The 13713-nt window shown below is 43.1% G+C and overlaps 1 protein-coding gene across 2 annotated transcripts in view; it reads left to right on the forward strand.

The window, feature by feature from the left end:
• Positions 1-2125: 2125 nt before the first annotated feature.
• Positions 2126-13713, forward strand: part of Slk (STE20-like kinase) — a 65228-nt gene continuing 53640 nt past the window's right edge. For both annotated transcript variants that reach the window (NM_009289.3, NM_001164639.1), the window contains exon 1: positions 2126-2450. In NM_009289.3, the coding sequence (NP_033315.2) occupies positions 2301-2450 (150 nt within the window). In that variant the 5' untranslated portion in view covers positions 2126-2300. The remainder of the gene's footprint in view (positions 2451-13713) is intronic.

Genomic DNA, 13713 nt, shown 5'->3' on the forward strand with positions numbered 1-13713 from the left:
AAGGCAAGCAAGCCTCTCCTATTCTGAGATGAACAACACAGAACCCTATTCTTTCACCCAGATCTACTCCGGTTGCTTTACACTGAGGAGATATCAAATACGGGGACTGTGAGAAAGGATTCGTATGCGAAGGCATCTGTCAGTGTGGCAGAAATACTGTAAAGAATCCAACTATGTCATTATGGAGCAGAACAATACAGATAATACTAGAACCTTACACGGGCTAGACATACATCTTCATACAGAGTGTAATCTACTAGTGGTTCTGTTGGCTGGTGGAATTATAGTACTTCTTAATTTTATTCTTTACATATTTTCTCCATGAATAATATTAAAACTGACTAGGTCATTTTCATGGTGTGTGTAACATGGAAATACATGAAAGTGTATATTTTTAATGTATGCAGTTCAGTGTGTATCAATTATATATAAAATATCTTGAAACAGAAGGATCTTGAGAAAACAATCTTGAGCCTTTTACGGAACAACTGCTACATTTTGGGGCTAGAGCAAAACAAAACAAGAAAGAAAACAAGAAAAAAACAACAAGAAAGTGGTTAAGAGCAAATGCACTTAACTGCTGCACACTCGCTCTGGCCTCAAATTTAAGCGCTTGCTATTGTCCCCTTTGTACCACTAGGCCTCATCTTTTGTCAAAGTCTACTATTTTAATTTTTAAAACGTTTTCTTGTGGTATTCACTCATTTCCTGGTCTGCTTTCTACACCTACCCTGGAATGTGGCCCTGCTCTTGGTCACCTTGATGGGTGACCCCGCCTCTGCCTCCCCGCCCCCCTCCTCCCCAAAGGGCTTCTGTCAGGTGGAGGAGGGGGACGGTAAATCATTTGACAGACTCCAGGCGACACCCACATAGCCCCAGCAAATCTGGAATCCCCGGCTGGATTAGCTCAGGTGAGACTCAGGAAGGGCGGCACCAGTTTTCTGGCTGTGGAGGTGACCCAGAGGTTATCCTTAAGGGAGTGTCACCACTCCAGAAGCCGATCTTAAACAATTTCCTTTTTATTTTTTGAGACAGGGCTTTTTTCTGTAGCCCAGGCTGGTCTCGAACTCGTTATCATTCGTTGGCAGCTTCCCCAGGGCTCCACCACACCTACCTTTTAAACAATTTTTTTTTACAACCTATGTTTGCACTACCTTCATATTGAGTAAATATTGTGCACTTGCTGGTGCAAGCCCTGTGCAAAGGGTTTCCATTTATTGTCTCTTTTGATCTATGCCGCAACGTTTCAGTAAGGACTATGGAGATCATAGGAATGGGGACTCGGATGCTGTATTCAAAGTCACTGAACTATGGCTCAAAGCCCAGGCTCCCGGCTTTCCCTCTCCCTGGACTCTTGTATGAGTTCCGAAGCGGAAACAGTGCACTTTCAGGCACCCACAAGCATAGCCTGCTTTCCCGCGTCCCCCTTGTGCAGAATGAGGCAACATCCGCCAGCGCAATCAACAGGGTCGCGCCGAAGGAGACCTGGCCAACGACGTCGTGGAGCCACCCGGCTCGGGCTCGCAGAGGTCAACGCAAAACCCTCGAGGAGGATGGAAGCGCTCAAGCCTCCACCACACCTCCCGCCGCAGGCGCCACCGAGCCGCCGCGCCGCCAGCCCGGCGGAGCCAGCGCGCGTGCGCGGGGCCAGAGGGTACGCCCTCGCGAGCGCGCGGGGAGCGGGGCGCGTCACCGCGCGGGCGAGCGCGCGCGCGGCCGAGGAGCTCGGGCGCGCTGCGAGACGGCGTCGGCGTCCGTGCGCGCTGCGGGCCGAGGCTGTGTGGGCTGAGGCGACGAGCGAGGCAGCGGCGCCCCAGAGCCGAGGGGACGCGCGGGTGTCGCGCAGTGGGAGCGGACGCTTCGGAGCAGACGTGGGGCCCCGGCGGGAGAGCTTGGCTTCGCCGCTACGCGCCTGCCGGGCGCCGGCCGCTTCCCGGGTCCGGAGCGGCCGCCGCCCCGGGAGACGCGCGGTGACACGGGCCTAAGGCGCCGCGGGCCGCGGGCGTCCGCGCCGCTCGGACCCGTGCGGCCCGGTGCGGGCCGGGGACGAGCGCCGGGGCAGGTGCAGCCCCCGGGGCCCGCGAGCGAGGTGCCCACCGTGCCGCTCGGCCCGTCCCGGCTCGCGGCGGCCGCGCGCCCCACTCCGGGGCCGGAGCCCGGTCGGCGCCCCGCCTTCTCCGGGGAGCGCCCGGCGGGAGCGGCCCGGACCCCGGGCTCGCGCGGGAGACGACGCGCCACAAACTTTGCCTTTTATTGTTCCTAGCCCTTTAAGGGCAAGGGGCTCTGCTGGGCTTGGAAAAATGTCCTTCTTCAATTTCCGTAAGATCTTCAAGTTGGGGAGCGAGAAGAAGAAGAAACAGTACGAACACGTGAAGAGAGACCTGAACCCCGAAGAGTTTTGGGAGATTATTGGAGAACTGGGCGACGGAGCCTTCGGGAAAGTCTATAAGGTAAGAGGGGGAAAACGGGAAGTTGGCTTAGGAGGAGATGAAACGGCCGCCTGTCCGGAGTGGCACGAGGACTTCACCCCAGCAGCCCTTCCCGTGACTTGCCCGCTCCTTGGCTTTGTAGGTTGAAACTTCAGCTCAGCATCCAAGCCGTTACGGAATACCGTGGGGCCGGATGCAGTTTCAGGAGTGATGGGTCTGCAGTCTAAACCCTGTCAAACTTCCGAATTTAATGGGAGGAGCGGGTGGTTGCGGCCCGGCCCTCGAGTCTTTTAAAATCGGAAACTCGTTAGCTTCTTTCTCCCTGTGCTGATGTTTGTTTACTAGTGGCGTTTGCATGTGTGCATGAAACAGGTAACTTTTTGGAGATGGGGACAGTATGTATAATTCAGATAAAACGAGCAAAAGGTGCCTGGCCAGCATGGAGCCCGTTCTTGAGTTGGTTGCTTGGCCACATGGGATGGAATTTCTGACAACATTTCCAGGAGATCTTCATTTCATCCTAGTTTTGAAATTCGATAAGCATTGGCTAGAAGGCAATACCAGTGCTTGAGGAATCAGAAAACTACACGAGTATTTATGTATTTCAATAGAGGTTTGATGTTTCTACACAAAGGTGTGAATGTTAACTGTTTACCCTGTCCTAGGAAGTATATGAATGATGTCATTGGAATATTTACTTCCTGAAGGGCGAGGTTTTTATGAGCCACAGTTTAGGGGTAGGACCCACTGGTTGCCTAGAATTGAAAACATAGATTCAAGACTTTCCATTCTCACATAATTTGTATCGTATAAAAGTCCTGAGAAGTGGCAGTGTCCACCTGCTCATGGAGGGAGACAGTGAAGCTCACAGACAGTTCATGGCCACCATGATTCAGTGTAGCCTTGAACTCAGGCCTCTGTGCCCATATGTAGTAGTGTCTTTTTACTTTTAATTCCATTCAGTCGAAAGCATGTCCTCTACTTTCTAAGCACAGCACACTTTGTCTTGTAATGCGTGCCTTGAATGCATTCTGTCAAAATTCTGGTCTTTTTTTTTTTTTTTTTTTTAATCCAGTCTGAAAGACACACTTTGATTGCTTGCTCTATGTGTTTTCAGAACATCTTGTTCACATGGCTACTGTAGCACTTGTCACATATTATAATTGACATTTTCATGTTTATATAATAAAATTAAGGCCCAAAGTTTCACATTTGAATCTATGCCTCACACATTTGTTGAAATGAAACAATGTATGTTACCTTTAGATGAATGCTAATGAAAGTCAGCATATAGTATGGTTTCAGCAAGAGCTTATTGTTGAAGATGCACAGCAGAAGGGCATGTAAGGGTGGTAGGAAGTCATCCTGGGGAGACTCGTTTAGTACTGGCTGTCAGAGCCAGCTTGGCGGTCATGACCAAAATAACCACCTCTCCCAACTTCGATTTTCTTAGTTCTAAAACCATAGGTTTCCTTAAACGTTTCTTCAGATCTTTCCACGTATTAATGTCCTCTGAATATGCAGTTACTGAGGAAAGGCGACGATTAACTCACAAGGGACCTGGAATCTTGTAGTGAGAAGGTGGTCGGTGGTTGCGAAGTTTTCATGGTGGGAAGACATTTCATCCACTGTAAACAGCATAGCATCGAGAGCATGGGTTTCTATACTAGAGTATTTCTTGCTCTCCACAACATAAGTCTGTGACCTTGGGCAAGGTACTTACTTATTAGTGGTTGATTTCCCTCATTAGAAGGCCTACTCAGTATCTGTAGTGTAAATACATAGAAAGTATAAGGCAGCCAGAAGGAGTTCAATAAATGGTACAAATTTCTGTCATTGTCTGAAGAGGTTATAGAAGCAAAATATGGGATGGGAGAGATGAAAGGGACCCAGTAGCTGTTGACTTGGTTTCTAGGGCAGCTGTGCAGTTTTACTCTGCAGAAGGTGATGTGTAATCCCATCGCAACATTAGTTGAAATTTCCTAAAAAATTTGAGACATTGTGTAGCTCAACATTACCAAGTGCCTAGCATAATTCCTGGGGGCTTAAAGATTGCTTTAAAATGATATTGACTAACATAAATTCTTTGTGTCTGTTTTTGAGGAGTTATGTAGGAATTTTTGTTTTGTTTTTTGTTTTTAAAAAATTTACATTTTAAGCTTATCTAACTTTGGCCTCTTTTTCTTTTATTTATTATTATTATTATTATTTATTTATTTTTTTCCAAGACAGGGTTTCTCTGTGTAGCCCTGGCTGTCCTGGAACTCACTCTGTAGAGCAGGCTGGCCTTGAACTCAGAAATCGACTTTCTTTTTCATTTTTCCAAAAGTTGTTTATTTTTCAGAATTCTCTGGAAGTTGTGAACTTATGTGAGGGAAACTAGACTTCTTTTTGTAGGGTGGATGTTATCAGACCATAATATTTTTGGTAGTGTGCAGTAGACAACTATTTTGAAACTTGATTCCAGCTACCATTTGCTTGTAGAAATTGGTGACTGTTAAAAGGTTAAATCATAACTGGGCAGTCATGTTATGTTCTTAGTTTTAATATCGGCTTCCCATCATATAGTCTCACTCCTGTATGGCTCTCACATTTACTGGCATGCTTGGAAAATCACCACTGTTTTAAATTTGTTTTCTTTTTAATGTAGTGTGGTTAAATGTAAATGAGGGTATATAATATTTTTCATTCAATCAGAAACAAAAAGATGATATAAAAATATGTATTGAGTAGCAAGTCTAGAAACTGTTTTACCTAGTAAAGTATTTGAAAGTTCTGGCTGTGTGCTGTGTTGCAACTGACAGGCCTATACCTTTTATAAAGTAGTGAAATATGTAATTCTTGTAAGTGTGTATGTGTTTAGCTGATAATAAAATAAATTTACATTGACAACATCAGGGTCAAGGAATTCTGCTGCACCTCAGACTCTCAGTTTAGTTTTATAAGTGTTTGAGCATTATAAAAATAGAATCATATTAAGAGTATGCTGTCTTCCCTTTCAGAACCATTATTGTTTGTTACATGACCTTGGTTATTATCTGTCGCTGTGGTTAGTTCATTTTCATTGTTGTGTAGCATCCATTATGGGGTTATATTGCAGTCATTTGACATTTTACTGCTAGTAGGTATGTTGGTTGTTTCTAAAGTTTTTTGTTTTTGTTTTTTTTTTAAAGATTTATTTATTTATTATGTGTAAGTACATCGTAGCTGACTTTAGACGAACCAAAAGAGGGTGTCAGATCTCATTACTGATGGGTGTGAGCCACCATGTGGTTGCTGGGATTTGAACTCAGGGCCTTTGGAAGAGCAGTCGGTTCTCTTAACCGCTGAGCCATCTCTCCAGCTCTGTTTCTTAGTTTTGATGCTGACATAAAACGCTAGGATACTTCACGAAGACTTAATTTAGGAATGGCATGGTTGTGTTTCTGGAGAAGTATGACTTTAATTTTACTAGTAAACTCAGTAACTATACTACATTCCTGCTGGCTGTGTAAAGATGTCTTTGATTTTCATTCTTGCCAACATTTGGTATTTTTAGAATTTTTGACCATCTGATTATTAGTAAATGCTTTTTATGTTTGTTGGAGTTTAAATTTTTTTTGTATTCCATTCTTTTGTTCATTTTCTTGTTAATACCATTTTGCATCTATATATGTAGTATACACATTTGTAGTAGTATATTTGTGTATATTCCAAACGTCTGCATATATATAATTTTAACCGTTTTCCGGTTTGGTATCATAAATACCTTCTCATTCTGTACTTTGTCTTTCTAGTCTCATTACAGAGTCTTTGCTGAGAGACTTTTTCAAGTCAGAAGAGTATAATTTTTCAGTTTTTTTCTTTTCAAGCTAATGGTGTTTTTGTTTTGTTTGTTTGTTTGTTTTTTGTCTTGTTTTTTGTTTTTTTTTTTGTTTTTTGGTTTTTTTTTTTTTGAGACAGGGTTTCTCTGTGTAGCCCTGGCTGTCCTGGAACTCACTTTGTAGACCAGGCTGGCCTCGAACTCAGAAATCTGCCTGCCTCTGCCTCCTGAGTGCTGGGATTAAAGGTGTGCGCCACCACACCTGGCTGCTAATGCTTATTTTTAAGGCATTCTTTCCTAAACCAATATCATGAAGGTACTCTACTTTATTTTCCAAAAGCTTTAGAATTTTACCTGTAGCAAGTCCACAGTTTGCATAGACTAAGTTTTTGTGTGTGGCATGAGGTAGGGATCCAGTCCTGTTGTTGCATTCCTGTCCTCCCACCAATCAGGATCTCTCCCTAAGGACTGTGCTGCTCTGGAGTGTTTTCTCTACTGTGTATATCCACTGCTTTCTGCAGCTTTCAATTTATCAGTCTATTCCTATCTCCCTACCATACTATCTTAATTAGAAAAGCATTAAAGTAAGTTCCTATTAGAGTAAGACAGCCCCTCATTTTTTTCAAGTCTCTAGTATATTCCTGGCCCCTAACCCATCCATGTTAGTTTTAGAAATACCTTGATTGAAGTTCAAAACAAACAAACATCAACAACAAAAGAAAAAGCCAACAAAAATCCCACAAACCATTGTGCTGTTTTTGATGCTATTGAATTTATGCGTTAATGTTGAAAAAAAATCACGATGTCTTGCTGTGTATAGTTTAACCTCTGTTTATATCTTTCCTCAGTAATGGGTTTTAGTTTTTCCTGGAAGTCTTGGGAGCACAAACTACTTCCAAGAGTCCTTGTGGTTAGGATTTCTTTCTTGATTTTGTGTAAAACCTTTAGTAGCCTTCTGAGAAAGAATCCACAGGAAGTATATTTTAGACCTTGCCTTGGAATAGCTTCTTTTTATAATACTGTGAATATCATGTGGAATTCTACTTCAAAACAAAGGTTTTCCTAAAATTTTTAAGAATGAGAATTTTTCTGATTTTGTTCCATTCATTTCTTTTGGCTTCAAGTGTTGATGTTGAAAATCTGATATCAGTTTGTTTCCCGATTCCTGTGATTTTTTTTTTTTTTTTTTCTCTTCCCAGCTTCTAGGATTTATTTTCTTTTTCGGGAATGTGAGACAGATATGTACCCCTCCCCGCCTGTCCTTCCAGTGCAGGGCTCATGCCCTTCGCTTCTGTGGCATTTTCCTGATATTATTTATCTGGCAATTTCTGCCCCTGCCCCAGTAGCTCCTGTCAGAGTTTTAAGATCCTGTCTCTAAATTCAGTGGCTACTTACTATCCTTCCTTAGTTCTCAGGTTCCTGTGACACACATGGCCACTCTTTCCTGTTTAAAGCCTTCTGTTGGATTTTATTTTCCTGTTTCTTCTGTGTTTATTTTCCAGGCTCCTTTTTCCAGCTCATAGTAAAGTGTTGAGTGTCTTAGGATTTGGATGTCTAATCCACCCCCCCCCCCCTTGCTCTGGAACTCCCCATGCTGATGAGGCTGGCTTTGAATTTACAGCAACTCCTCTGCTTCTGCCTCCTGGGTGCTAGGATTACAGACATGCTACCACCCTTAGTTTCTTTTCTCCTTGGCTTATGAGAACCTGTTTTGTCCTATGCTTTAATTACCACTTAAATGTACTTTATGTCTGCGCTCAAATACTGTTCTCAAATCACACATCCAGCTGTCCATTAGCAGTGTCTTGGCCTTTTTTTTTTTTTTTTTGAAAAAGGAAAAAAAAAAAAAGCAGGAGTTGCTGTATATCTCTGGTTGGCCTTGAACTGGCAATGTAGCCTAGGCTCCTTAGCTTCCTAAGTGCTGGGATTACAGGCTTGGTGATATAATTTTTTTTTGTGGCTGTCAGTAATTTAGAATTGAGTTGACATTTACCTTGAACAAGTCCAGAACACAAATTCCATATTGTTAGCCCCTAGTTTATTCCTGTGGTCTGTTTAGTATTTACTTACCATCTGGAGCTACTGTTTGCTTAGGCCTACACGGTTTCTGTTAAGATGGGGGAATCTCCTGTATTTATGCTTTGAACTGTACTTCTTCCTGCTTCTTCCAAATGTTGGGATTACTGACATAATGGGCCATTCCTGGCTTTCTAGAGGGTATTATTTAATTTCATTTTTCAATTAGCTTTCAAAGTAGGTTTCCCAGTGGCATTTCACACATGCTGAGTGTTGGTTGACCCTCCCTGCACCCCCCCCCCCCCCCCCCCGTTCGTGCTCCCCTCCTACTCATTTCCCCTTTCACTTCAGTAGCTTATTTACCTGATACCAAAGTGTGTATACATTTATATTTTTGATTAATTAATTTGTGTGTGTGTGTGTGTGTAGGTCCTCGTGCCATAAGACCTGTGGTGGTCAAATAACGACTTTCAGGAGTTAATTCTTCCTGGGATGGAACTCTAGTTGTCAGTTCTGCCCGATATGCCTCTACCTTCTGAGACAGCTGGCTGGTCCAAGTAAACTATACCTGATAAACAGATCTTGATTCCCATCCCCTCCCTCCCCTCCCTTCCTCCCCACCTCTCTCTGTCTTTCTCTCTCTTGCTTTTCCCCCCTACCCCCCATCTAGGTTTTTTTTTTGTCAACTGCTCTGTCTTACATGTACTACTGTGGTGGTTATTGTTGTGTTTTGGGCTTGATATCAATTTATTCTTTTGAGTAAGGTTATATTTTTGGTATATTGTGTGAGACCATTTGATGTTTTTTCTACAGTATTAACATGAAATACTGCAGTTTATAGTTGATTCTTGGTAGCATTTGGATTACTTTTACTTTTGTATATTAATAGTAAGATTAATCTATGTACATATGTGGTTTTTCTCAAGTATTTGTGTGTATATACAATTCTTCCTTGTGCGGCATGTGTGTGCTGAGGTGTGAGGGCACAAGTGTACAGAGGCTCAAGGTTCACTTGCTCTCTACTTGATTCATTTAGGCAAAGTGAGAGTCTGTCAGGTGAACACAGCTAGTCTGGCCAGCCAGCTTGCTGCAGGAACCCTGTTTACCCTTTCCTAGAGCTGGGATACAGGCAGGCTGCCATGACTACAGAGAATTTGCATATTGTTTTGGAAATCTGAGTTCAGATCCTAGTGCTTCTCTGGAAGCCCTTTAAGAACTGAGCTCTCCCCAGATAGGAGATGATTCTGTAGTCCAGACTAGCACAGAATTTGTAGCCCAGGCTGCCCTTAAATATGTAGTCTTCTGCTTCTGCTTCTCAAGTGTTGAGATTGCAGGCTTATGCCACCTTGCCTGGCAGCATAAGTATTGAGTGTGTGTGTGTGTGTGTGTGTGTGTGTGTGTGTGCACATGTATGCTTGTGCACCTTCATTCATTTGTGTTGGAGGTGTACCTGGAAATGGCTTTTCTTGCTTAGAAGTATTTTTGTGAATTTGCACCCCCACTAGTAGGATTCTAGAAGTATTCTGGTAAATTTTTGATTACTATAACCTATTGAGTATAAAGAATAGAGTATTATTTGGTTTATGATCCTGGAGTTAGGATGCCACAACATCTGCTTAACATCTGGTGAGAGCTTTTATGGTAAGAAACATCATATGGAGACAGTAAATGTGTCAAGACTTGCCTAACAGCCTAACTATTTTTCCAGTAATCTATTAACCCATCAGTGGACTCTGTTTACTGGAGCAGTTTCTGACTACACAGTGTGTGCAAGGAAACTTCTTGACCATGGCAAACTCATTTGAAGCTTGGCTATGGCAGAGCCCTAGGATCCTGGTGCTTCCTTAAGTCCCATCTCTAGGTATCATTTATGTGTGAGTTTGGGAACTAAATTCCCTGCATATGAAGTTTAACTCAGACAGTATAGTGCTTGAAAGACCAGAGTTCAATCTCTTGAGTACCTGTGTAGGCATCAATTTTTTGCAACTTACTTTTAATAAGGGTTTAACCTCTCCTCTAGCTCACGATCCAGCAGAGGTAGTGGAAGAGAAAAGTTATTAGGATATGGGGGAAGTGGACCTGTTCAGCAATAGTTCTTTGGGGTCTAGCTCCATCTTTGTTGTCAGTAGTTCAGTCCTGTAGCAAACACCAAATACAACTCAGCAGCTGCAGACCAGTCCTCTAGGCATACAGACTACACACATGAACTGGCAGCTACAGTCCAGGCCTTTCTGCAAGCAGACACCAGGTAGGAACACCAGCCTGCCTGAGGTGAGGCTGTGGAAGTGGCAAGCTGCCGCAGGAGCCTCATGAGCAGTTCTTGGACAAGTTTCTCTGTCTACTAGTGAAGATCAACAACGCTATGTAAGGTGAACCAATACATGTGTGTTGTTAGTGAAAAATAGGGAGGGGAGCAGACCAAACCAAGGCTCAGTGCTCATCTCCCACTGTCTGTAGGGTCATATTTATACTCTTTCATTAAAGATTCTTTCATGTGTTTGCTATATCCAAACATCCTTTCACCTGTGTCTGCTTCAGGAAAACATTCTTTCCCTTGTCTGCTTTAGAGTGTGTGTGTGTGCACATGTCAGTATACACTTAAATGAACTTGTGTACATACACAAATACAGAGTGCTTTATCCAGCTATTTTCTAAGTCAGTAAGAGAAACAGTTCTTTTGGTAAGGTCCACAGCTGCTTAGATGTACGATGCTGCTGCTACTGTATAAATGTTGCTTCTTCATTATAAAAATTGGTGTGCTGTTATGTACTGAAATGGGAACAGAAGGGTTTTAAATTTCAGAAGAGTTTCTAATGGACAATACTAACCCAAACTGCTGAATTTACTTTTATTCCTAAAACTTGATTTTAGAAGGTTTTAAGTCAATAATCTTAAGATTATGAAAAGAAAAATGTCAAAAGCAAGACAACTTACTTTCTACCCCTCCATTTTCTTGTTAGCTTTTTGCTTTCTATGTGGCTATAATTACTTAGTTCACATACAAGGAGTAAAACAATATTTAGCCTTTCTTCTTTTAATCTATAAGATAGTGAGTCAGCTTTGCCAGTTTATCAGCATATTTTCTCACATGTTTTCCTATAAATTAGTGCTAGAATATTAGGAGTACTTTCTATGGAAAATTATTTGGATTAGTACTCCTTCTCTCTCATTCTTCTTTCTTCCCCCCTTCCCATTCTTCTTTCTTCCTTTGTCTCGTCTCATCTATCTCCCCCCAATATGCTTGAAAATTGTGGACTTTTAGAGATATGTATTTCTATATTAGCATAATGTATGGAATGTGCAATGTGTACAGATTAGCTAAAGATGAATTTTTTAAAAACTTTTAAAAAAGATTTATTTACTTTATGTATATGAGTACACTATAGCTATACAGATGGTTGTGAGCCATCATGTGGAATTGAACTCAGGACCTTTGCTCGCTTGGGCCCACACTCTGCTCCAGCCCAAAGATTTATTTATTATATGTAAGTTCACTGTAGCTGTCTTCAGACACACCAGAAGGGGGCATCAGATCTCATTACAGATGGTTGTGAGTCACCATGTGGATGCTAGGAATTGAACTCAGGACCTCTGGAAGAGGAGTCAGTGCTCTTAACCGTTGAGTCATCTCTCCTGCCCCAAAGATGAATTTTTGTTTCTTATTTGAACAGGTAAAAGACAACTATTTTTTATGAGTTAGTTTGATCATATAACAAACTGTAATATAAATCTTCATTTATGCCATATGAAAGAGTGGCATGACGAATCTTGGGAGAACCTGTAGTGCCTTATCCCGCAGCTGTGGTCTCCATGAAGTCTCCATGGGTTTCCCGTCTGCTTCTGTATCAGTTGCATTTAGCCTGTGTGTAGAAAGAATATCTTGTATATTGTATGGGTGTATCACCTACAAATTATAAAGCCTATGGCCTATGGACTAGGCAGAAAATAGAGATGGGACATCTGGGAGGAAAAAGAATTCTGAGAGTGAGCCAGGTGGCAGATTGGGTCGGGAAGATGTAATGAGATGGATGCATAGTACTGGAGCACAGGTAACCAGGTACATGGCAGACTGTAGATTAAAATAAATAGGTTATCTTTGCTTATGATCTAGCCAGGAAGAGCCTAGCTATATGGCCAAGGTATTTGTAAGTATATTTTGAGTCTGAGTCTTATTTCTGGGAGCAAGGGGCTGGGAGGAAGAACAGGGACCTAACTTCTACAAAAGCTTATCGTGAAAATATGTTGCGCGCGCTCAACTGGCCAGGAAGAACGACGCTGCTACAGGATCCTTCTGCACACATTTATTCAGTCCTGTTTCTTCTTTCTCCATATATCTCCCTTGTTTATATCTCCCTTGTTTTTATATCTCCCCTGTTTATATCTCCCTTGTTTTTATATCTCCCTTGTTTTTATATCTCCCTTGTTTTTATATCTCCCCCACTAATAGTAATCCTCTCTCGAATAATAATCCTCCCTCTAACCCGGGCCTCTCACTCTTATATACTCTCAGTTCCCATCCACGCACAGCAGGCCACGCCACTTCACCAGGCACGCAGCTTCAGCTAATCAGGGCATCAGGGGCAAATCTCCACCAAATTGGATTCACCTGTATCCTGGTACACCTGCGCAGCACTCAAGATGTTTGTGTCTTATATGAGGAAGTCAGGTGCAAGTCATATGACTTAGCTGCAGTCCCTGGCGCCTTTGGGACTGCCGCCACACCCGCTCCCCACAATTCCCCCTTTTTTCTTTTTTGGCAGAGAGAATGTCTGTAGATAGCCCCTCGCAACCATGCCCCTTACCTGTCTTTGGGAGACAAACAGCATTGGTTTGATCCCTGTCTTAGGTTGGTGACATGCCCAGGGAGTCTTATCACTGACTACCTCTCTATCATGCCAAGCCACTCCTGGGGAGATTGTGTTTTGCTTGCGGCAGGTGCATCAAAAGGCCAGGATGTTAATGAACCTATGGCCAGATCTTAATTGCTGCAAGCAAGCCTCATGGGTGAAGGTAGAGGTCTGATCCCCAGTGTGCAAGCATAGGGGCCCTACACAAAACCATCCCTTAGGCTCATCACCCAGAGAGGTCTTGGCCAGCTCCCGTGTCGTTTTTCCTGGGGGAAGGGAACTAGGACACTGAACCTTCATGCAATCAGACATGCCTTCCACAGGATGCCAACAGCAAGCTATCCTCTGTGCAGTGCTTAGCCTCGCACCCCACGGCATAACGCAGCATAATTTCTTTTAGAGTGGCAAACCGAATCTGAGGAGATTGTCCCGCCTCCACTGCAGCAAAAGCCTACGCTACCATGGCGAAAGTGCAGACCCGCACACTCTGCACCTAACACATGTGCCAAACACAAAAAACACACACACTATAACAATCATACATCCCAGGGCTCTCATCCCCACTCATCTTCCCTGAAGCAAGGGATAGATGGCCAGCGGGGCTATCTCTTTAAGGGGA

This window comes from Mus musculus, chromosome 19, assembly GCF_000001635.26.
Source record: "Mus musculus strain C57BL/6J chromosome 19, GRCm38.p6 C57BL/6J".
Classification (NCBI taxonomy): domain Eukaryota; kingdom Metazoa; phylum Chordata; class Mammalia; order Rodentia; family Muridae; genus Mus; species Mus musculus.